The 25,699-nt window shown below is 42.0% G+C and overlaps 1 protein-coding gene across 1 annotated transcript in view; it reads left to right on the top strand.

Annotated features, from left to right (window-relative positions):
* LOC138285523 (transient receptor potential cation channel subfamily M member 8-like) overlaps window positions 1-24,511 on the top strand; it is a 153,189-nt gene extending 128,678 nt beyond the window's left edge. The window contains exons 9-12 of the mRNA XM_069225549.1: window positions 3,898-4,000; window positions 10,302-10,420; window positions 22,829-23,128; window positions 24,407-24,511. Of these exons, the coding sequence (XP_069081650.1) occupies window positions 3,898-4,000; window positions 10,302-10,420; window positions 22,829-23,128; window positions 24,407-24,511 (627 nt within the window). The remainder of the gene's footprint in view (window positions 1-3,897; window positions 4,001-10,301; window positions 10,421-22,828; window positions 23,129-24,406) is intronic.
* The last annotated feature ends 1,188 nt before the right edge of the window (window positions 24,512-25,699 follow it).

Raw genomic sequence — 25,699 nt, 5'->3', positions numbered from 1 at the left:
AGTAGAGTGGCACACAGTAGATTAGAGTGGTAAAGAATGCATTGATGTAGACTGCAGTAGAGTGAAGTGGTGCAGAGTATAGTGGTGAAGAGTAGGGTGGCATTTAGTTCAGTGGCTGAGAGGGCAGTGTTGCAGAGTGCAGTGGTGTGGAGTAGAGTGGCATAGAGTGGCACTCTGATGTAGAGTAGAGTGGTGCAGAGTAAAGTGGCATAGAGAGCAGTGGTGTAGTGTACAGTGGTGCAGAGCAGAATAAAATGACACAGGGTTCAGTGATACAGAGCTCAGTGGCATAGAGTGCAATGGCATAGAGTAGAGTATTGCACAGTAGAGTATAGTGGCATATAGTGCAGTGGTATAGAGTAGATTGGCATAGCAGTAGCATAGAGTGGTGCAGGGTAGATTGCAGTGGCGTAGATTGGAATGGTGTAGAGTTGAATGGTGCATAGTGGAACAGAGTGACGTAGAGTGCAGTGGCATAGAGTAGAGTTATGCAGTGAAGTGGCGTAGAGCACAGTGGCATAGAGTACATAGGTGCAGAGTAAAATAGACTGGTGTAGAGTGCAGTGGTATAGAGTAGATTGGCATACAGTGCAGTAGCATAGAGTGGAGTGGCGCAGGGTAGATTGCAGTGGCGTAGATTGGAATGGTGTAGAGTGGAATGGTGCACAGTGGAACAGAGTGACGTAGAGTGCAGTGGCATAGAGTAGAGAGCCGTAGAGTGCTGTGGTGCAGCATAGACTAGAGTGGCTTAAGTGGATGGCACAGAGTGCAGTGGCATAAAGTGGAGTGATCCAGAGTACAGTGGCATAGAGTGAAGTAACGTACAGTGCATTGTCATACAGTGCAGTAGAATGGTGTACAGTAGAGCCCAGTGGCATAGACTGCAGTGGTGCAAAGTAGATTTGTGTAGAGTTCAGTGGCAGAGAGGGCATTGTTGCAGAGTAGAAGTGACTTAGAGTGGAGTGATTCAGATTAGAGAGATGCACAGTAGAGTGATTCAAAGTAGAATGATGCAGTGGTGTAAAGTGCAGAGAGCAGAGTGGCAGAGAGTAGAGTGGCAGAGAGTGCAGTGTTGCACAGTAGACTGCTGTAGAGTGCAGCGGTGTACAGTAGACTGTCGTAGAGCCTAGTGGTGTATAGTAGCCTGTAGTAGAGTGCAATGGTGTATACTAGAGTGGCATAGAGTGCAGTGGAGTAGAGTGGCGAAGAATTATGCAGAGTTGAGTGATGCAGGGTAGAGTGACATTGAGTGCATTGGCATAGAGTGCAGTGATGTGGACTGCAGTGTTGCAGAATATACTGGCATAGAGTGCAGTGTTGTAAAGTAAGGTGGCGTTGAGAGCATTGGCATAGAGTACAGTGGCATAGACTAGAGTTGTGCAGAGTGAAGTGGCGTAGAGAGCAGTGGCAAAAAGTACATAGGTGCAGAGTAAAATAGACTGGTGTAGAGTGCAGTGGCATAGAGTAGAGTGTTGCACAATAGACTATTGTGGCATACAGTGCAGTGGCATAGAATAGGATGGCATAGAGTGCAGTAGCATAGAATGGAGTGGCGCAGGGTAGATTGCAGTGGCGTGGATTGGAGTGGCGTAGAGTGGAATGGTACAGAGTCGAACAGAGTGATGTAGACAGCAGTGGCATAGAGTAGAGAGTCGCAGAGTGCTGTGGTGCAGGGAAGATTAGAGTGGCTTAAGTGGATGGCACAAAGTGCAGTTGGGTAAAGTGGAGTGATCCAGAGTACAGTGGCATAGAGTGTAGTAGCATACAGTGCAGTAGAGTGGAGCAGAGTAGAGCACAGTGGCATAGACTGCAGTGGTGCAAAGTAGATTGGTGTAGAGGTCAGTGGCAAAGAGTGCATTGTTGCAGAATAGACGTGGCGTAGAGTAGAGTGATGCAGATTAGAGAGATGCAGAATAGAGTGATTCAGAGTGTCGTAGAGCCTAGTGGTGTATAGTGGACTGTAGTAGAGTGCAATGGTGTATAGTAGAGTGGGATAGAGTGCAGTGGAGTACAGTAAAGTGGCATAGAATGATGCAGAGTAGAGTGATGCAGAATAGAGTAATACAGAGTAAAGTGCATTGGAACAGAGTGCAGTGGTGTAGAGTGCAGTGTTGAAGAGTAGACTGGCATAGAGTGCAGGGCTGTAAAGTAAGAGGTCGCTGAGAGCACTGGCGTAGAGTACAGTGGCATAGACTAGAGTTGTGCAGAGTGAAGTGTCGTAGAGAGCAGTGACATAGAGTACATAGGTGCAGAGTAAAATAGACTGGTGTTTTGTGCAGTGGCGTAGAGTATAATGGTGTAGAGTACAGTAGCATAGAGTGTTACAGAGTAGAGTATAGTGGTATAGTGTACAGTGGCGTAGAGTGCATTGGTTTTGAGTAAAGTAGGTTAGAATGCATTGGCATAGAGTGTAGTGGTTAGAGTAGACTTCAGTGGCATAGAGTAGAGTGGCACAGATTGGAGTGGTGCAGCGCAGATTTCAGTGACATTCAGTGCAATGGCATAGAGTAGAGCGGAGTGGCACTGGGTGTAGTGGCATAGAGTAGATTGTTTCAGAGTAGAGTGAAGTGGCACAGAGTGCAGTGGTGCAAGGTACAGTGCAGTGGTAAAGGGTAGAGTACAGTGGCACTGGGTAGAGTGCAGAGGCATAGAGTGCAGTGACATTGTGTGCAGTGGTGCAGAGTAGTTTAGAGAGTGTAGAGAGGATTGGCATATAGTACACTTGTAGAGAGAAGTTGTACAGAGTAGCAAGGATTGGTGTAGAATACAATGGTGCAGAGAAGAGTAGAGAGGTGTAGAGTGAAGTGGCGGAAACTGCAGTGGTGCAGAGTAGAGTGAAGTGGCATGCAGTGGTGCAGAGTAGAATGGAGTGGAGTAAAGTGGAGTATGCCTCGTGTGGTAGCCCACTGCCATTACAGACAACACATTTTCATTTGAAATGACCATTACATTTGCACAGACACACAGTTTTACTGATAAGAGTATTCAGCGTACAGATGATAACGTGTGGAAATATCATCACCTAGTGTATTGATTTGTTTTGATTGTATTAAATATTTGTTTCCACCACACTTCAAAGCCTTCATCCAGCACATCCTCAGTAACCAGCACGATTGTCGTGTAAATCCTCTCACTTTGAAGTCAGAGAAAGAAAAGTAATTACAAAGCTCTCTGGAAGACAGAGCCTGACATTTGACCTCTTTGAATGCACAGGCAATTGTGACAAAATAAGAACAACATTTAAAGGCCTGTTTTAAATAAATCAAGCACTGGTAGAAGGATACAGTAAATACATTTTGGGCCATGGAAGAGACAAACTCACACCGGACAGCCTAAAACTAGTAAACTCAACAAATAGAAGCAAGCAAATATGAGTTACAAAACACATAGTCAATGGTAAGCAATGGGCAGAATGCATTCCCTTGGAAGCTTTCAGATTGTCCCCAAGATGTTGTTAGCAAACCAGACAGCTGTTGCTTTGACCTAAAAATTGTGGGAGCCAGCGCTCCCCCAGGAGAAGAAGAAAGCACATACTCACAGAAAAGAGGAAAGAAAGCACCTGGAGAGGACAGAAACAAAAGCCAAGCAGGGCCTGCCCTCTCAAGTGAGCAAAATCTTTAATTAAAAATGCCCAAGATATTACTGTTATCTGTTCACTGACAGTGAAAACATCACTTTATTTCAATAGGTATACGCTGCAGACACATAGGGATGTTGACGGTGGTACAACAACCTTTCAACTATACTTGGTGGATATGTCTTGTTAATGACTATAATCAAGAATCACTAAGAGGATATAGTGAATTACAGGTTTGAATTAGCCAGAGGGGTTGGCTTGAGGACACCAAGGTTTTCTGATCTGTTATTCCTGAACTGGTGAATCTTTTATTTCCGCAGGTAAAGGAGATCATGGAACATCTACACCTACTGACAGTGATCAAAATTGACGAAGCCGGAGATGAGATCGTGAGCACGGCCATTTCATATGCATTGTACAAAGGTAAACCCATGGATCAGTAAGTAAAGCGATGCTAAAAGGGTGATAATAGGGGAATCAGCAAAGCCCCAAATTTACAAAACGACTTTGTGATCCCAAATTCTGAGATTAGCATAATCAGCGGCTTTGTAGCTGCAAAAGTGTGCACAGAGATACATAAAAGTTACTCTGCGAGCCAACTTGCAAGGTATCCTTTGTAACCCTTTCGAATCTCAGTTAGAAAGGGAGCGTGAAAGAGGCCCCCTCCTATTTGCGATTCTGAATGCTATGTATCAGTGGTTTGTTACCACAAATGTGGTTGCAACTCATAATTTAGCACAGTGACCATAGGTGAGGAGGTAACTGATTAGCAAAGGGAAAGCTGTTTCCAAGGGAAGGAACAGCTTCCGCTTATTTGGAAGGGGGTCCACAGTCAAATGCTTTCTCCGATGCATTTCATTCCAAATATGTTTTTAGAGTAGCCCTTGTTTCTTTAAAGAACATGGGGTGCTTTTAAAAAACATGTTCATTTGGAATGAATGCAAACTAAGGGCTGCAGGTCAGTTGTCCCTTGTGGGCCTCCATTCCTGTATTCACTGGGTGGTGGAGGTCTTGGAACGCCTCCTTCCTATTATAGATAAGGCAGGAGGTCTTATGATATTCTACAAATTTATATTTCAGATGCCATCATATAATGGCTCAGGAGTGGGTGAACTTCTATGAGAAGATGTGCAATTGCTTCATGCTGGATGGGGCTGGCACAGTGGTTGTGGCGGAGGGCACAAAGTCTAATTTGGTATTTACCCTAGAAGAGGTAACTATGGGCATTAAGGGTCTGACTAGGAATAAGGCACCAGGGCCTGATGGTTTTGCTCTTGACCTGCTTGCTTCTTATGTTGAGGTCTGGGCACCCCTATTGGCCTTGGTAATGAATGCATCTGTTACAATGGCCCCCCTTCTCCGTGGTTTTTATCCACTATAGGGCCTGTGTTTAAGAAACGGGATGAGAGCAGACCTGAATGTTACAGGCCCATTTCCCTTATTGATTCCGTGGTTAAAGTTCTGGGGAAAGTGATTTTGGATCGGATGCACTCTTGGGTGGTAGATAATAACATTGTTTCTGGATGTCAATAAGGATTTCAGCAGGGCAAGTCCACAATAGATCAGTGCCTTATCCTCTTCCTTGTAACAAGCAAATACACTATTTCCCAGTCCGACTATGTATTTCGCTTTCATGGACCTAATTTCGGCTTTTGACCGGGTAAACAGGTCTAAACTCTGGGAAATCTTGTTAGTCATAGGGGGTGATCCTAACATTGTGTATCTTTTGCGTAACCTTTAATTTGATGCACATGCTGCAGTAAGGTATTCAGCTGACCTGACATGCACAGAGAGTTTTAAAACAAGTCCTGGTGTCAGGTAGGGGTGCATCCTTGCCCCTTTTTATTTTGTCTATATTTGAATGGGCTAGAGAAGGTATTAGTAGAGACCAAATCTGATTGACCCTTAATCGGCTATCGTCCTTTACAGAGTCCTATTATACGCAGACAATGGGGGCTTGATGGCAAGAACTGCAAATGGACTGCAGAAGTTAGTAAACGCTTTTGATAACTTCATAAAGGAATTAGCTCTCTCAATAAACCTGACAAAGGTGTGTATTATGGAGGTGGGCCCAAAACCTTTAAAGCATAAGAATTTTTTGTTAAATGGTTCCCCGTTAGCAAAATTTGAGAGCTTTCCTTAGCTAGAGGTCCAGTTTGATTCTAAATTAAGCTGGAAACTTCTGACTGAAGGGGAAAAAATGGAATTTAGGAAGTCCACCAGGTCTCTCTTCAGATTTGCGGCTAGTCGTCCCTTATAGCACTAATGAAAGTTTATGAAGCTAAGTGCAAAGCAAAGATTTTGTATGGGGGACAGATATGGGGTTACTTACCTGTTAAGGATTTACAGGTGGAAAAGAATACATTCTTAAAACGTCTCTTATGTGTACCCCAATGCGCAGCCACAGTTGTGATCCATGAGGAAATTGGGGCAAAGTATTTGAGTGACACAATAGCTTTACGTCCACTGTTGCTGTGGATCAGGATTTGGTGTAAGGAGCAGCTTGGGTAAAATCGCTTAATTGTCCAAGATTGTTTACGTATGACCCACATGGGGAAAATCCCTTGGTTCAAGTATATGAAGGAGTTCTTTTTGAAGTTGGGAAGAGAAGGGATCTTTTTTAATCAGAAAGGATTAGTAAAAATGACCTAAAATTGGTCAAAGAGTCTTATTGGGATAGGGCCTCACTGCTCTCTGCTCAGAGAAGAGACTGAGCTGAAGAAGTTGACAGTCCGTCTCTATGCCCTGATAACCACCACTTGGGTTATTGTTGGTGAAAAACAACAGGGAAAGATGTTTGCTGACCCGATTCAGGTTAAATTTGCTGCATCTGTACCTTGCATTTCCCAAGGGATGTTATGACCCTGGTCGCCTTGAGCCCTGTAGCTGTGATGGTAAGAGCCCTGTAGCTGTGATGTTATTTCTACCCAAGACACTTTGCACTTTCTGTTGGGTTGCAAGTATTATCAGAAACCAATGATATGTTTTATAGTACCCTTGCTGAAAGGATGGGGATTCAGGCACGCGAGCCCCTCCCTGCTATATTTACAAATGCTGTCTGGGGCATGGGTGACTGCAAATGCGATTACATTTCTGAATGCTGTTTTTCTTATTAGAGACACTCTGGAGTAGGGTCTGTTTTTTTCAATACTTTCATCATTTTTTACTTATCTGGTTTTTATTTCTATACGTTTTGATTGTATATATTTATTGTATTTACATACTTGCTGCTGCTTTTATGGTTTCAAATTTGGCGAATAAAAGAATTTAGAATTTTCATATTTTGAGATGCAACTCATAAGTACATCAGGTGAATCGCAAAAAAAAGATCACATCGCAAATTAGTCTTAGTACAAGGTTAGCACTGTGAGTTATTTTTTGCCTTACACTGTGTGTGAGTTATTAAGAGTAACAAAGTAAAGGTTTGCATGGAAAAACTGCAGCATTTTCACACCAGTCGTAATGTTAATTTGAGCGCAAAGCCAATTTGTTCCCAAATTGGGATTACTGGCCATGTGAACAGAATAACCTGTTTTGTATTTCAAATGTTACCTTAATATTTCAGTTTCATAGCACAGCTAATATATACCAGGTATTATTGTTAATTATGTTCACTGTTTTCTTTAATTCCGTTTTTATATTTTTTTCCTCAAACACGAGCACATACTTTCACGGGAGAGCTGTGACATTTAAAATCCACCACATGCTGACTACAAGATAAAATATTTAAAAAGAACAACCGGGATACAACCGTTCTCTAGTTACAAATGGGTAAAAATAGCAGAACACAAAAGCGTAAACATAATTAATCTATCTGTTGGCGGATTTAAAATCAGAATTTGTCCTCAGCGCACATGGCAGAGAATCCATATTTTTACCACTAGGGTAAAGAAAACATGGGCTGAGATAGAATCCGCCCAGAAGTTAGGCACCTCATGCTTTAGCTGTCCTCTGCTCAGTGGCCATTTAAAGCCACTGGACATATTCAGTTTGATGGACAAGTGGGAAGGGATGCTGACGTGAACAGCTCTTTTAGCGAGCCATACAATTTGAAACAGACTCTAGTCCGAAGAAGGTAGCTAGTGTAAGATTTGCAAAACAGGTCTAAAAGCAGGTTTCTTGATCTCCACATTAGTTTGGGAATATAGTGGACATCTCCTTTAACAGGGTAAAGGTGCAGTGAGGAAGACCAGAAAAACCGAGGGCCTGAAATAGAGCTTGGTGGATGGGATACTTAGTCACAAGCGTGGAGGCTATCCCAGCCACCATGTTATAGGTGCCATTGGGGATTACACATTTGTAATGCGGTGCACGGGGTATCACACTTGTCACTGAGATTCTCATCCACCAAACTCTAAATTAGAGCCTGAGTTTCCAAATGTCCAATCCTTGGGATAAAGTCAGTGGTTGATTGGGAGCTAAAAGTGCTCTGGAAAATATGTTCATACCATCTGAATTGTACCAATCTCCATTACAGTGGCGCGTCTCATCTTCTCCAGGTTTTAAAGGGTAGGTGTTTGGGTTCGAGGGGATTATATGCATGCTTAAAAGAAAAGTGTGGTTGTTCCCTCGAGCAAGTTTGCTGTCCGAGAGAGCTGATGGTTTTTCCATCCATAAAATTAGCCACCTGGCCTGCAGTTTACTGGGGGTTTTCCCTCAATCCCTTTTGGCCAGTTCAACTGGTCGAACTGCAAAGGTCCAGACAGATGTTCTCGATAAAATGTTGAAAGCACCTGAAAGCCAATGTACTGGTGCATGTGGACAAGCAAAGGTACAATCAGATCCCCAGTTGCTCCATATGAAGACTGGAGGTTTATTAAGACCGGATTAAACTCTGTAGCATGCCTAAGGGCTGTGAACTGGTGTAGACTTCAAACCTCCACCCTGAACTGCCTGGGTACATTGAAGTAGGAATAGGGAGCATCAAGCAGCGCTGCTCAGCAATGCTTCATAATATGAAGCAGTATCCCATGGACGGTCACTTCATCAAATTCCACTGAGTTAGCCAATTCCACAACAAGATATGCAACCCTTGCGTTCAGTGCATGGGTGACATCATCAGAAGAGTAGCGGTGTGGGTGTTTAAGGCTCTGGGATATCTGCATTACAGTGGTGCGCCCAAACATTAGGTGGATAGGGGACAGTGCTAACCTTAAAGTCTATGAGGCGTTCTGTCCCCAGAGAGAAGATTGAAAATAACATCTCAAAAATACAATCATTAAGAAAGGCTTGACTCAAAAAGGCAGATTAAGATGAGAATTTAGATAAAAACATGAAGGTTTATTACAAAAATTCTAAAGTACAACACAGAAATAGTAAAACGCAGTTGCAGCAGTAATCTCATTCAGTTACATTCATGTTGTTTGCCATGAAGGCTATCAAATGCAAAATAATGAACAAAAATCAGAAAAATACAAGGGGCCGCTGACCTAGAGGGAAATTTGTAATGACTCTGGCAGGGAAGTCGCCACGTCAGCGGCAGCCACCCTGTCGGGAGTTAGGCGGACAACCTTTTCCATCTGCCAAACTCGAAATGAGGCTCAAAGTCTCAAGTCTGCAGCAAAATAAGTAAGATATTGGACAACATCCTTATGCGGAGGAAAGATTTTCGAAAGTTCTCTGGCTCACCCCCAAATGTAAGTGTTTATGTCCAGTTTTCTTGAATAGACAAAGATTGAAGGTGTAAAGTCATCATGGTAGGTTCATTGCTCCAACAAATGACAATCACTAATTTCAAAATGTCACATATCCCTATCACCTTAGCTCTAAACCACTATATGAATATTGATTTGCTCCTTCTGAACTAATCTCATCCGTAGATGTTAGAACAAAACAGTTACATAAACAGCAGATTGTGAATGAATGCAATACAGTGTGTAAGTTAAAAAACAATGAAAAATGTATCTAAAGGCATCATGTAGCAAACCCTTTGAGAGCAGTGCCATACAGAAAAGCAATCCACATGTCGCTGCACGTAGTGTTACTCAAGGAATATAAACACAGATTGAACATCATGGTACAGCATCCATTTGATGGCGTTGAGGCTTAACTGAGGCCTAATTAGCCTAAGCCAGTAAACCACTTTACCAAATCATAGTGAGTTTGTTTCAATTGCATTAGCTCTATATCAGTATAGAATATGAATCATTATGCAGAGTGTCTACTATTAATATACATTCAGTTTAAATGCACCAAAACTTCTACAACTTCTCTCTTTGATGATTACATTATCATTAATACCCAAACTATTTTCAATACAGTATGAATCGATTTCTGTCTCCTGCGTCTTGATTAATCCAAGATTTTTAACATCTTCTAATGCCATCTCCTTTCTTTTCCACTTGGATCAGCCGACTCCTTCATCTTGCACCCACAATTTAGACCCATTTTAGAAAATATTAACTCATAAGATTTGAACAAAAGAAATAGAACTATTGCACAAATTAGCACAGTGTTTACAGAGGTTAGTTTAATACAAAGTATTTCGCACCCCAAATCATCAAACCATTCACCAACCTTTCTCATGCCTTTTCCAATCTCACCAAACCAGGAACCCATTGATTCCCACAAGCCATACTTCTCAAAAGCTTTGGCTTCATGAGAAATGTTAGTGACACTATCAATGTATGCATTAATAAGCTATGTGAAAAATTGCTAGAAGTATGCTTTTGGCAGGATATTTCCATCTGGGCCTGTTGTCAACTTCTTCCTATCAACTCCACAGCATTCAGCACCAATGAACAGGACAAGGAGAACTGGAATGCCCAACTGAAGCTCCTCCTTGAGTGGAATCAGTTGGATCTGGCCAGTGAGGAGATCTTCACCAATGACAGACGCTGGGAGGTAAGAAGGCCAAAGGCTAAGTGTGAGTGAATGGGCAAAGCGTTTGCAGACTGTCAGAGTGCCAGATGAAAGGTTCCACTTTATCAAACTGCCATCAGGTGTTGTGCACTCTTTGGTCACCCTAGGCATGCCCACTTTCAACAGTAGGGTGGGAAGAAAGAGCAAGAACACATTACAATATCACAGTGGAAGGTTCAGAAAAGATACAGCGAGTTGTGATTGAAAGGCAGCTTGAACTTGTGTACCACACTCAAACCATCTTGGAAGCTTTGGGGAGTTAAATGGAAAAGCAAAATAACTAGAAGTGCAAGAAAATTCCAATTAGAGTCCGGGTCAGGACTAATTTGCAGCGGAGCCTATTTGTGTCTCCATGGATTCAGTGATTTCAGAGAAATCTTTCTGATGCTGATGTTAATTCCTAAATTTAGGTAATGGATCAACATGATTCCCAATGCCCCTTAAAATGCTAAAATTGAAAAGGAGGAGTTGTTTCTTATGTTAGATGCAGTTTGGAAACAAGCATTTGCAATGTAATGGATCTCGTGTGTGTTCAAGTTAGAGCTATTAGCGCTGTAACTTTCTAATTGGAACTTTCTTGCCACACAAACTGAAAATAAAAAGTAAAACAGTTGACATAAGTGAGCCGATTCAAAGCGCCTCCATAGGCGCAAAGGATAGAGACAGAAGGAAAAAGCAGTTCGCTCGCAGTCAAAGTTATTGGCAATCGTGCAATGATCCATGTAACAGGGTCAATGGCCAAGGTGGTAACAAAACCACCCCAAGGAGGGACAAACATAAAGCAGTTACCAATGAAAACAAAGGGTTTTTAAAAGGCAAGCCCATGAACAAGTGATAGTGATGGGCGGGAGGTGGGCGTGGTTAAAAGCCCAGATACATACGAACATGTCGCAAAAGCAGTGCTTGCGCCCTGCTATTCTCGACCTAAGAAGGAATTGTGTCCATTTGGTATAGTCCTGCTTGCATCATGAGCTTCTAGAAATGAATTAATGAATCCCAGGTGGTAGAAATAATTAGCATATTCAGTAACAGCCATAGAGGAGAGTATCCCAACCACAGATTCCCAGATCATTTTATACTATGATCTGATTGTCAAGCAGTCTGAAAGTTAACTTCTCAAATATGGATAGAGGAGATGGTATATAGGGACTATTTTGCTGACTTTTGAACTTGGAACCTGTCTTTGGAACCTGCACACCAGCCGTGGGTATGCCATATTAATGATCAGTTGAAGAAATGTCTGTTTTGTGTTCAGTTTTTATCTATTAACCAAACAACAGTTGTGTTTAGTCCTTTGGATCTAATGTAGAGAAAAAAGCTTCGAATTCGTATTGCAACTCATTCAAGAACTGAGAAGTAAGACCTATACTTATGTGTCAGTGGCTATTATTTTTTAGCTATATGGAAACACATTAATGAATTATTGATTTCAGTGTACAGACCATTGTGTTATTTAATTAATTAAATCCCAATTATACAAACAATCTGATAAGTGTAGATTGCCAGTTTAATAACAGTCAGCCCAAGTGATATAGAGGGAAATTATCAACTAGTCATCAGCCGTTCTCACACCCCATTCACTCCAAACAACATATTCCCAGAGATACTACTACATAATTTTTTACCTAACTCCTACGCATTAACAATGACAAAATATTTAATTTTTGATTTTTTAAAAAACTGTACCACCATTGTCTCTGCTTATTTAACCATAATTTAATGTAATCTGTCGCACACACACACACACACACACATATATTTATATGCATACATGTAGCATTATATAACATTAATTAGAGAAATTATGTAAATAAATGCACACTCACACATTTATTACAGCAGCGCACAGGTCAAATTCGATGTTAATACCACAGTACAGTTAAAGTGATGTGAGAAAACACTGCTCGAGTTTTCACAGATTGCTTGCCAGGTGTTTTTACAGAAACACAACCCTGCTCATAGACATATGGCAACGAAATTTTATTTCAGTGTAAAAACTTGACTGGTTGTTACATTTGGTTAAATATTTTCAACTGCTCAGTATGAATAAACGGCATGGTCTAAAGTACACATGCAGATTTGCATCGAGTATTATGTTTTTATTTATTGACCATGTTGAGGGAGGGGAGTGAGGTAGTAACACGACTGACCCAAAAATCTTCATAAATAGTATATCACTCTCTGCACATCTGCATATGTACTAGGTATAATGTAATTTTAATATACCCAAATTCAAACTTCATATTCCCTAGTCACACATAGCTCCAATTCTCACATGGATGCTAATCACGTAAACTTTCAGATATTTCACAGAGAGGATTCTGCCTCCTGAAGATGGGCTCTGCTGCCGCGTTGAGCACACCACATATCCAAAGATTAAATGTAGCGCCGTGCTCAAGTATTGCTTCGTGACAAGCCACTAAGTGGAGGCTCAGCCATGAGGAAAATAATTTAATATACATTTTATCTCCAGGTGCACGAAAATAAGTTTAAAATTGCATCTCTGAGACATCCATTTGTGAAAACCATTAACTGCAAGTATTAGAAGTACCTGAGCCATAACGGCATTGCACGGAGAGAACCTAAATCAGGAGAAAAAGATGTAATTATGAGACACGATGGATGAAGAGAGCCCTAGCAGTGGGAGGGAAAGCGAAAGTGAGCATCAAAGGCTGAGTTTGGTTCACCCCCACAGTATCTGCTGCCAGCTTCAGCTGCCCTGAGGGAAAATTTAATTTATGGTTTCACAGTCTTGTCAACTTCCTCTGCACTCCAGCTTTCTGTGCTAGAATTAGACTTTTCTTCTAGTTTGAACTTCCATAATTTATTTGCTAAGAGATCAGACTGCCTGACAAGTAACAGCGTTTTTTTAAGAATGATCGCACCCTCATTGCTATGCTTATAGTGTAGGGGAGGAGTAGAGGTTTAAGGGCCAGATCTGGCGAGTCTGGGCCTAGGGAAGGAGGCTAAAACCAAGATCCCGGATCAACATCCTGCTCGTCTGGGAAAATACCTCAATCTCCCTGTGCCTAAAAAAAAACGTATAATGGAATCAGATGCTCATGTAAATGACTGTAATGCCCTTGGCTAAGTTCGTACTTAAAAACTGCGTGGGTAAGGTCCCATTCTTGAATGGAGTTAGTTTACTGACCTGACGAGTTCCTTCCTTTGTTGCAAACCCCAGAGACAAGGTTTCTTCAAGAGCCATTCTGTCAGAGTTCTGGCTAATCCCAAGAGGGCACACATTTCAGTCCTAGTGGTAAAGGTGTTGTTAGAAACTGGATTTCTGGTTGGCGGATGTCTGCACCCTGTCAAAGCAGAAATCACAATCCTAGTCAGGGTGAGTCAGATACACGATAATACAATATAATACACTGTTCCAAAACTGGTGAAAGGGAAAGGGAAGAAGTCCTGATAATCAGGAGCACAAGTCCTCACACACCACATTTGGTGTCATGCTTCATCATCGGACAGCTCCTCGTCAGGCCGGCACTGCAATGCCTGACGGGCACCCCCCGAAGGGGGGCTCTTTGCCGGAGATCTTTTAGTTAATGATGAAGCCGCGGAACCGAGTGTGGGTCCGAGAAAGAGGAAGGAAAAAGACAAGGGAAGGATAAAATTGGCTCAAAACCCTCACTAAATAATTTATTGTTTGCTGTTGGGAATTGGTCAAGATTAAAAAAGTAACAAGGGAGTGAAACAAGAGGTAATGCTCAGACACTCGTACAAAAATCAGGATAAAGGAAGACGGTAATTATCCGAAATCCCTCAGTATATGGTCAATATGCGGTCGACATGTTTCGCGTCTCTCATGGTCCAACAGGATCCCTTGACGCTTCTTCAGGACCTATTTATTCATTGGACTTCTCCAATTGAAAACAAAGGAAAAATCATCAGCTCCTGCAATCTAACGCTCACAGTCAAGACGTCATTAGTCACTTACTAGAGATAAACCGGACTGGCTTTCCTTTCCTATCAATCACCCTAGATACAGGGAAAAAGATGACCGTCTTCCTTTATCCTGATTTTTGTACGAGTGTCTGAGCATTACCTGACGAGGAGCTGTCTGATGATGAAGCATGACACCAAATGTGGTGTGTGAGGACTTGTGCTCCTGATTATCAGGACTTCTTCCCTTTCCCTTTCACCAGTTTTGGAACAGTGTATTATATTATATTATCAGGTTGACTGGAGGGTGTACACTGGACCATAAAATCCTCCGATCCCTTCTCTTTATTTGAAATGAGTCAGATACACACCATAAATTAACCTGTGCTCACCCTCTGGCAGCTCCGCACAGAGCAGTGGGGCTTAATTTAAGAGGCAATGTGTAAAGAAATGTGCAACACCTCAAACAGTAAAACAGAGAAAATACTGCACAAAAACACCACACCTGGTTAGAAAAATAGAGCTTTATTTCATGAGTAAAATAAAACTAAAACAACAAAAATCCAATAAGTAGAAGTAGAAATTAATTTTTACAGATTACACTTAGTTGTAGTGCTTAAAAGCATAATGCACCAATTGGGGCTATTTGGTCTCACTAGACGGGGTGAAATCTAAAAGTTCAGACTGACCTCAATGGAACGCAGATCGGATACAGGGACCAGCCTTGTTTTGCTGAAACAGTACTTTGGTTTGGAGATATGTCAACGTCGAGAACAAGACAGGAGGAGCAAGGGAGATGTTGCATTGGCGTATTTCCCAAAGATGTAGGAGATGCATCTGCTCTGAGCCTCTTAAAATCAGAGATGCATTGAGAATGGTGGCGATGCGTCACGCAATCTGCAATGTAATGCTCCCGATCCTTGCAGCAGCGGTGATGTGCTGGTGTTGAAGGAGATACAATGCCCTTGATTATTGCAGCAGCATTGATGAATTGACGTTGATGGAGATGCGCTGGTTCCGGTCGGAGCAATGCATCGATGCGCATGTTCTGGTAGTTGCATCGCTTCATACCCACTACCAAGGGCCTAGAAGTGGGTTGGCTCCTTTTGGCAGGGAAAGATTTTCCAGGTGTTGGGGGTGATGATGAGTCAAGGTCTTTCGTATCCCTGAGACTTCAGAAGAACAGGAGGCAAGCCAGCAAGCCCTTGGAGTCAGTCTGGGTTAAAGTGAGATGGGTCCAGTCCTTCTTCAGCAGGGCAGAGGGCAGCACACAGAAGGGCAGCACAGCAGAAAAGTAGTTCTTCCAGAGCAGCAGTCCAGAGTGGCAGTCCTTGTAGCAGCACAGCAGTCTTTTTCCCTACCAGAGTTCTTCACAGGTCCTGTAGTGTACTATTTTGGTAATTTGGCAAGAGGGTTCAAAAACCAAGTCGACATGGCAGTGTAAACTGCACATATAGGCTCTGTAATGTCATGCCTGAGACCTGTTTAAGAGCTACTTGAGTGGGTGGCACAAATAGTGCGGCAGACCAAACTGGTAGAAGTTGATTTACAGACCCTGGGCATATGCAGTGCATTTTACAGAGTCCTAAGGCCAACCAAAACAAATTAAGCAAAAAGTGGAAGGAAAAAGACAAAGTGTTTGGTGGTGACCCTTCCGAGAGGGCCATTTCCAAAAGTTGTCATGGATATTCATACTTCAGGAAGCAAAGTGGAATAAGAGGACACACTCTAATTAATTGCAAACACTGATTGTTTTAACGCTTGCTTGAAAAATAGTGATTTATGCTAAATCATCACATGTGCTTTCATTTACCAATTCATATTTTCTTGTACAGTTTCACAAGATTTAAGAACTTCATAGACTTTGCTGTGGAGCTCTCTGTGGAGTTTCCTTCCATAGGACACCATATGATATTTGTCTCCAAATGAAACAAGATTCCCACCCTCAATAGGCAGCGAGCCCGTAGCACACTGAACACAGTGGCGTCCAAGACTATTACAACAGTTCACGAGGCCAGTTATCAGATAGGGCCCTCATTGCTGACTTTAAAGTTCCAGCAGTATGTCTTTGCTTCTGTCTGGCCTCCCATGATCTTCCGCTCTAATACTTTTAGTTATCCCCTATTGCCACATAAAGTGGCAGGTACTGTTTCAGCATAGACAGGGCTCATATAGCCTTGTCGTCCAATCTCAGTTTAAGAAACCAACTCTCATCTTGCATGTCAGCCATATGAAAACTTGGTGGTAAAGTGAATCAACTGCATTTCCTCAGGTTCCACTTGTATTAATGGTCTCAGTTGTCGAGTAATATGCTGGACATCTCAAAAACTATTGTTCACTAAATGACCAAAACATTTCTGAGAATCCTTCTCCATCCTCTTCAATGAAAATCGTCAATCAAGAGCTCTAGTCCACTTCTATTTAATTCCCTTTTCTTTAAATGACTACTTCCTACCGGTTAGCTCTTATCCCTCTTTAGCTCACTAAACAAGTCAGCTTGTGTAGACAATGACATTCTCTGGTGCTGTTCCAAAAACTGCTCTACAATGCAAGTCTGTGTTGGACATCCAAAATTCTCTTTCTCAGCTTCTGATTCCAATCTACTTGATCTCGCTAACTTCCACCATTGCACAGACTACTCTTTTCAATTGCTGAAAGAGTTTGTAACCCAGTGAAAAGCTGTATGGGGTCAAAGACACCCACACCTAGGGAAGGACTTAGCTACTTATCTTATTGGGGGTGGGCACACAATGATGAAAAAGGTCCTTAATTCCCTGAAACCCTAGACATTCCAGAACCAATGCAGACTTCTTGTTGGCAATAGCTTCCTCCTTTACTAAAGGCCTATTACCAACACGGACCGAATAATAAACTATGCTGAATCCTGGAAAATGGTGAATAGGCTGCTGCACTCCGTGCACTTCCAGATAAGTCATGATTGGCTGGAGGTCTTTGTAAAATACCGAAGCTGGAAGGTAGATCAAGTGGGTGTCTTGCAGACTGTGATTTCTTTGGTCCCAAGTGAATCGTCGATATTTTCAGGACTTAGCTGTATTGGAATTTAGAAATATGCATCCTTCAGGTCCAGCATTGCCAAGCAGCCCAGCGGAAGCCACTTGTGTCTTACCAGAGAGATCAGTCTATCTAGAAGTGTTTGCAAACACCTTGCATATTTAATGACCGTACATTCACCTCTGTTATCCCACCATAATGTTTCTGCCTTGTCATTGGGGCACTGGACTGCAATATGCCAGCTGTATAATATCAATTCTTTCAAATAACACTCTTGTCTTCTGGTCTACCATGTAACTTTGTTCGTCGGAAAAAATAGCACGTTCTCGTTTTGAATGAAACTCTTCCACTCATTTTATCCTGCCCCAAAGAGAACCTAAATCAATACTCACGCGCAGGACTGTTTCTACGAGGAAAGCACCCAGTGGATTGTCTGACACCAACATTAATTGTGCAGCAGCAGTTTGCCCATGCACATTAAAAAATACCAACACAAAACCCGCTCCTCGTGTTGTTTTATGTCCTGTCCAAGGAGGTGAAAGCATCAGCATAGCTAATTACTCAAGCCTTCCACAAAATGGAGATCCTTTGGCTCTGGACAGTTTTCTTGGATAGCCTCTCTAACAATGTTGATTTGTTTTTACGAATGCCCATATACTTTTGTGCCCAGTGAGTGTGTATGTATGTGCTCGAAGAGTGTGCAGCATAATCTTTCTCGGAAGAGCAGAATACAGTATGCAGACGAAACAATTCAACGTTACCTGGTACTTTGTAAAGGCATGCATGTGAGCTAACCACATCTAATAATCTATCCCAGCATACCTTTATTTTGTGATTGATATCCTTTCCCGGGTCGTGACCCACCATAAAATGAGGCCTACAAGTTTACATCTCGGATTTTGCAAGTCTTGGCACCTATAGTTTGATTTGAACATTTGTAATAAGCACACTTAATGTACAGAATATTAAGACCCTAAGCTACCGCTTTTGGCTCAAGAGTGGTGAAGCCTCTGTGGGTTAAGCATGTCTTTTGCTGAGTCCTTATTTATAACTCAGATTGTATTCCTCTTCCTGGTTATACTCAAACATGCCCTGTGCATCAATCAGATTAATTTATATCCCAGTAGTCTTTCCAATGTATTTCAGTACAACGCTTAACACCATCATTATGGTCTAAACAATGAGAGAATGTATGAGGATTGTTTTATTTGCCTGATTTTATGGCTTAGTGCAGTGAAATTGTTGTGTGACATTGAGGGCAAGCCGCCTTTCTGGCTTGAAAGAAGCAACTTCTGTTGTGTTCATCCTTAGGGGTACACTTTGTTTTACTTATCTCCTTGACAGCTTTCTTAGTACCCTTTTTGGATGTACTCCTGCCTCTTCAGATAAATCCTGACTGGATAGCATATGTTTTTAAAAAAACGAAACTGGACGGTAATTCAAGATCTTCCATGTAAACTGTGACTTTGGTCCCATCTCAATCAAAGATATTTTTATGGCTTTGGTATATTGGAATCTAGAAATATGCATCCTTCGGGTCCAGCATATGGACCTTTTTCTTTCAGGGGACTTACTCAGATGCTGTCAAAATGCAGAAAATGCGGTCCCATTTATCTAATTAACATCACTCTCATTGCTTTCTATCTGTGTTTTTCAGCGTGATCCACAATAAATGTCCTAATTTTGTCAGTGAAGGAGTTTAGATACCTAGGGCTCTGAGTACTTCCTGTTTTTCCAAGCTTTTGCCCTTGCACATTCATTGTAACCTTTTTTAGTATTTTCTATTGGTTAAATTATGTTCGTCCTCAAAAATATTGTTTCCCAAGTTATGTACGACTACAAATAATACATCCTTCTTCTCTCATGTAAAACAACATTCATCATGGCAACTAAAATCTTGTTAATCTCATGAGATCCTGAAAAGCATGGAACAGAATGCGATGGTGTCCAAAGTCACCAATAAGCCCTGTGGGATGTTAGAAGAAAAGCCAGCCCTCATTGAATCTTGGTTGATGAGGAGAGTAAGTTTACTGTATCCTGCCATAACGCACCCAGAGTTACAGCCAGCTTGTGCAGGAATCACATGGGACCATGATTACTGCATGCATCTACAAACCAACTTACACAAATGAGCGCCGTTTCATGTACACAAGCAGGATTTTAATATAGCCCTCGAACCCGCCGTAGCGGGCTCTACCGGCTATTAAAGGCCCGCTCCCCGCGTTAAATGCCCGAGCCGAAGGCTCGTGAGGCTCCGTGAGGCTTTGTTCACAGCTGCTGCTGTGAACAAAGCGAACATTGGAATGTTGGCGCTGCGGGCTTTCACCGGCCAGTAAAAGCCCGCAGCACTCCATTGTTTTCAATGGAGCCCCCAGCATTCCAATGTTCTAATCAGAGTTCAAAGAAAAGTCATGAACAGACACAGGACTCACACCTAGGTGCCCGAGTCCTAGCATGAAGATTCTCAGATGGCCCAGGATATTACCAAAAACCTTAAAGTAATGCCAATATTACTCCTCCTGTCCACTGCACATAATCACTTTATTGTACTACATTTGACGGTTATATTATTGGTCTTTTTCTAGTTTTCCTGACAAATATTCATAGTGTAGCCACTGATTAACAACTACATATGTTTTGTTTGCAATCATATTTGTATGATGCTAGTCTTGGTTGTGTTGAGTGGTGAGTACCGACCTTCTAGGTCCCCCACTTATGCACAGAACATGAGTTCAACTCAAGGGTTCAGCATCATACACATGTTAAAGGGCAGGGTTAGGGTTGATTATCCTCAGTCTCATGCTACCCCATAGACTCTGTGTGTACTGTTATGACTGGAAAGACAGTAAGATATTGGAAGAAATATAAGTCGTGCAACATGTTGCCAATTCTCAGTAGAAAGTAGGACATTGGCAAAAAACTAATTGCATTTGGCATTGTCAAATTTGAGCCTGCTGGTGAGGTTTGGTAACAGTTAGACTGGGGATGCTTCCAGGAAAAAAGAGACCAGACATTTGAGAAACCAATACCTCCAATGTAGGATCTTTGTAGATAGGCTGGATTCAGAAAAGATCTGCAAATTCTGGCTCAACAGATTAAAAGGGATAAAAGAACAAATGTCAGTCCGGGTGAGAAAGTGGGACTACAGGGAAGTCCAGAGGAGGCAAAAAGAAGCGGTACACAAGAAATGAAAGGAAGAGCCGCAGTGCAAGAATGTGATTGTCAGGAACTGTTGCAGGGTGCTTGCTAGGAATTATGGCAGGGAAGCCAAGCAGGCAGAATACTAGGTACAGAGCTGCCCAAGATCACACAGAGAGTCAGAGGAGAGAGCTGATCCAAAAGGGAAGCTCTATTCCAGGGAATAAGAGATAAGGTTCAGTAAGAAGAGGCATTCAAGAGGCAATGTGGCATCCAGACTAACACCCCAGGACAAACATGCAAGACATATATATCCATAAAAACATTAACAATAAAAGGAATTTGCGGGTAAAGCACTTGAGCTCCACACAGTAAGACTGAAGCTAAGTAAGTTCCTCACCCACAATTGCTGTTAGAGATTCTGATTGGTAATACTCTTATATTGGCTATACATACAAAGACAGGGTCTGTGGCGCTGACCCCTATGGTGATGTTATAAAAAGTAACTGAAAGACAATACTCACAGTGGACAAGAAAAACCACCTAGTTGGTCAGCTGAGCCCACAGACCCCGGCAATCAAACAGGAACACATATGGTGGTAACAGCAAGGGTGTAGCACTAAATACAACCATGTTAGACAAGGAGTTAGCAAGGAGCAGTGCTTAACAGCAAAGAAGGGAAAACAAAGTACACCCTTGACAGAAAGCAAGTAACAAACATATAAGGAAGATAGAAGCAAAACAGCATGAAAACAGCTGACTATGAACTGGAACAAAGAAATTAAAGAAAGGCAAGGACTGGGAAAAGGAAAATACAGAAGGAGAGGCTTGAAGTGAGCACAAAAGTGTTGGTGCAGGAATCAAGGAAGCAAGTCAGAAATAGTTCAAAGAACAAGGAACAGCTGAGGCTCAGGTGTCAAGTGGGACTGCAGGGAGTGCTAGTTCAGGAACAAGGATTTGCTAAGACTCAGAAGACAAGGTAGCACTGTAGGAAGTGCTAGTTCAGGAACAAAGGCTTTGCTACAGCTCAGGAACTGGAACATGGATAGCTACAGTTCAGGAACAAGGAATAACTACATCTCAAGAACAAGGAATTACTATGGCTCAAGAACTCCGGAATTAAGAACAACAAAAGCTCAGGAAACAAGGGCATAATAACTAAGGCTCTGGAACAAGGAATAACTTTGGCTAAGAAACTTCACAAAACAATGGCCAGTCTCACCAGAAAACAGCTACGATGATTAACACTGGGCTTAAGGGAGCTGATACTTAAAAGGGCTCACAGTAATCACATGCATCAGGTGTGAGCAGGCTGGCAGCAGCCAGCCACAGGTGTGCTGAATTCCTCCACTCATCCTTGGCCTGCTGCGGTTGAGAAGAAGCAGGGCGCAGGAGATTATAGATATTGAAGTTCCAAGCATGAGCAGACAGGCTTCCACAGAACCCGGATGGATTGAGAATGGATGGCAATTTCCAAAGAGGGTCCAAATGGCTGGAAGTCAGGATATGCATGTAGGGAAAGGTCCGGAAGCTTACTAGAGCATCGTAAAATCCCAACATTTGTACCCCAGGTGGTGGGCTTGAGAGCGCAGGGAGCAATTCATAACAGTGAGGGATGGGTGAGGTAGAGAGTGAATTTGGCTATGAGAAATGTTCAGTGAGAGGGATGTAGAAAGTTATGAAAGTGAATTCTCGATTATATAAGTGACAGGGTGAGAAAAAAGAGGAGAAAGAAGATCAAGGGAACCAGTTGGCAGACGTTCAGATCACTGGGGAAATGGGTGGGAACAGTACTCTGGGAACAAGGTGGAGTGAGAAGGGGTTTGAGTGGATAAGCCAGTCCAGGGTTCTGACAGACAAGGAAAAAAATGTGAGATTTCAGAAGGGCAATGGGAGAACTGGAGGGAGAATGCGTGAGAAGAGACACATTAAGAAAGTTGAAATTGGGAGAAGTCTATAAAATCTGAGCTCTTGATTACTAACAGCTTTGCAGCTTTCACCACCTTGGTTTTAGCTGTTCTCAAATTCATATGAATACCTGAGATGAAGCACAGTCCCAACACTCATTCCTCGATTCTCTATGATACATATCAAGTCTCTCAACAAGTCATTCATTCTTCAAAGAAAGACCTCAAGAGAACACTGATACTTTTCTTTTTTTGTAGTGGGGTTAAATACTGTCATTTATAATACCAAAGGAGGTCACTGAGCTTTCCTTTGACCTCAGATAACATGAGTCAGTAAATCTAGTCTTGTAAAAGAACTGAAAGAAAGTCTCCATGCACTGAATGGGTTAATGTAAAACAACAACTTAGTTTTAATAATTCTCTTCTTTTCTCCATCCATTTCCAGTCTGCTGACTTGGAGGACGCCATGTTCTTGGCCTTGGTAAAGGACCGTCCAAAATTTGTACGCCTCCTGCTGGAGAACGGCTTGAACCTGAAGAAGTTCCTTAGCTGTGAGGTGCTCACAGAGCTTTTCTCTGAGTACTTCAGCTCCTTAGTCTTTCGGAACCTCCACATCGCCAAGAACTCATACAACGACAATCTGCTTACCTTTGTCTGGAAAATGGTCACCAACTTTCAGAGGAGCAAAAAGGAAGATGGCAGCATGAAGGATGGAATGGAAGTTCAAATAGTAGGACGTTACCTTGTGGGTGAAGCACTTTTAGAAACAAAACTTGCATAAAGTTCTGTTTTTAAAAATGGAGGAGTGAAGTTCCTTCTTAGATGTCAATGTTGTACAATGATGATGGCAATAAAAGCATGTCATTGAATGATGCAGATTGCAATAAATACTGTCAGGGACTGATTAAACCACTGGAAATTTGAGAGATTTTCCACTGAGAGATTTTCCACTCCACTGGGCACTTGCCCCTAAATGCATAGTACAACTGACATGTCTGTCGCATGTCATGGGTGCACTACGTGTGACTAGGACTGCAAACATTTCAGAGGGATCGTCCTCTCAGGAAATCTTCAGAATTTCTTATTTGCCTGTTTATCGTCACGCACTATTAGAGCTATGTGTGTGGGTGTGAGGTGGGTGGGGGCAAGGTGCACATCTTTACATATTCAGGCAGTCTACACTTACATTGACAGAAAACTACAATGAAGTGAATATCAGTAATTGAGGGACACAGGGGCTCATTTACAAGCTCCTTGTGCCACCGTAGCATAATTTTTCCTGATGCTACAGCGACGCAGAACAGTCCGCCACCTTGTGCCATATTTACAAACTGGCACAATGGTACCATTGCGCCAGTTTGTAACCCCTTGTGCCACATTACACCTGTGCCAGGTATAATGTATGCAAAGGAGGCATATCCCCGCAAGGAGGCCCTTTTAGGAATGGTGCAATAAAATCTACAAGATTTCACTGCATTATTCTAGAGTAATTTTTTAACTCCTGCTGAGGGCAGGCGTTAAAGTGACGCTGTGCTTTGTTCTATGGGCCTCCCTGCACTTTGCTGGACTAGCGTCAACATTTTGGATGGTAGTCCAGCAAAGCAACAAAACTGCACCAGAGATTCTGATGCAGCTATGCTAATGAGCGCCATGGTGTGTTGTATTGTAAATACAGCGCCGCCATGGTCTTGTTAAGGGGGAACAGGGAGGCACAATCAAATTGGTGCATCATGATCGATGTACCAGTTTGTAGTAAATGAGGCCCATAGTTCTATAGCAGAAGTTATTAATATGGGGAGCTCATGAGCGGGGCTTGCTGTAGCATTCCTCGCTATGGAGTAGTTTTCAGTATCCCCTCCTATTTAATATAGAGAGCAACACTATTTCAATTCACAATTCCATGCCCTTTCATATACATTTAAATAGACACAAAAGTACCCATCCTCTGAGAAAACAGGTGGGAACTGCAGTCAATGCTAGAGACCTGTCATTTAAGTAAAAATGTTTTTGCCATCCTCTTTAGGAGACATCTCCGATCACAAGACACCCGCTACAAGCCCTCTTCATCTGGGCAGTTCTGCAGAACAAGAGGGAGCTCTCCAAAGTCATTTGGGAGCAGGTATGGTAGTCCAAGAAAGAATGTGTATTAACCCCCTGTCTTTATCCTAGTAATGTGGTTAGATCCTGTTGTTGTCAAACATCGAGATAAGCAATGCTGGCAAAGAGAGAAGAAAGTCAGTACTTTTATTCTCACTGTATGTAGGGCCATTTCCATTAAACTCATTAAGAGACAATCTCCATTAGCTCCTAAAACTAGCATTTTAAAGGTATTGGATGCTAGCATAGATGGACTGGACTACAGAATAATCAGTTTCTTTCATAATACGTTTGTGTGTCTGAAATGCTGACAGGCCTACTGCAGTATGTCACATGTAGGGTTGCCTGCCTGTTATGCGACTGAATGCCTCAGATTTTCATAAACCTTTAGAGGCAATAAACTCCAAAGAGTCTCAGCATTTTCTACATCCTGGTAGACCACTTTTGAATTAAGGCATGTACAGTCAGAACCACATATCCGAAAGTTCAATGAAGGATGTCATTATATTTGGTAATCAGGTATATAAATCCATATATAATGTTTTGTAACAACCCATATATGACAAGCATGCAGGGCAGAGTCACCAATTTTAATAAACTTTGGCAGTGTTGAAGTTACTGATGGATATTTCACTAAAAGGTGAATACAACAAACTCAGTTGGGACAAATGTGGCATTTTTAAATATTTATTATTTTGTGTTATCACAGTCCATGTTCCAAAATATCTTAAGAAACAACGCAATATTTCAAGGACATACTGTCAGAAATGAATACCTAGAACCTGATTCACAAAGGTAAACTTACACTTTTGTTTTAGTTTATGATTGTTTGCTATTCACAAAGGGATTTACGAATAGTATCTTTAGAGTGCGGAGTATCCAGGCTTACAAAGAGAGGACCTATCTCTTTATGTGCGAAACTCTGCAGTCGTAAAGATACTACTTGTAAAGCCATTTGTGAATAGCCAACAATCCTAAACTTACACAAAAGTGTAAGTTTACATTTGTGAATTAGGCCCTCACAGTATTTCTATAACAGTCTAGAGCCTTCAGAAGTCTTTTCTTACAAATAAAATATTTAATGATCTTCATAAGCTCAAATCAAGCCAATTCTAAAGTGGCCCAAACAGCATCTCCGAAATCCACGGAGACGCTATTGTAGCATGTTTTTGAGAGTATCAGCAGAATATTCTGCGAACCACATGAACAAAACTACAAA

The sequence above is a fragment of the Pleurodeles waltl genome, chromosome 3_1 (assembly GCF_031143425.1).
Source record: "Pleurodeles waltl isolate 20211129_DDA chromosome 3_1, aPleWal1.hap1.20221129, whole genome shotgun sequence".
NCBI lineage: Eukaryota > Metazoa > Chordata > Amphibia > Caudata > Salamandridae > Pleurodeles > Pleurodeles waltl.
Note: the sequence above shows the minus strand (reverse complement) of the source record. Positions and strands in the feature narration are given on the sequence as shown.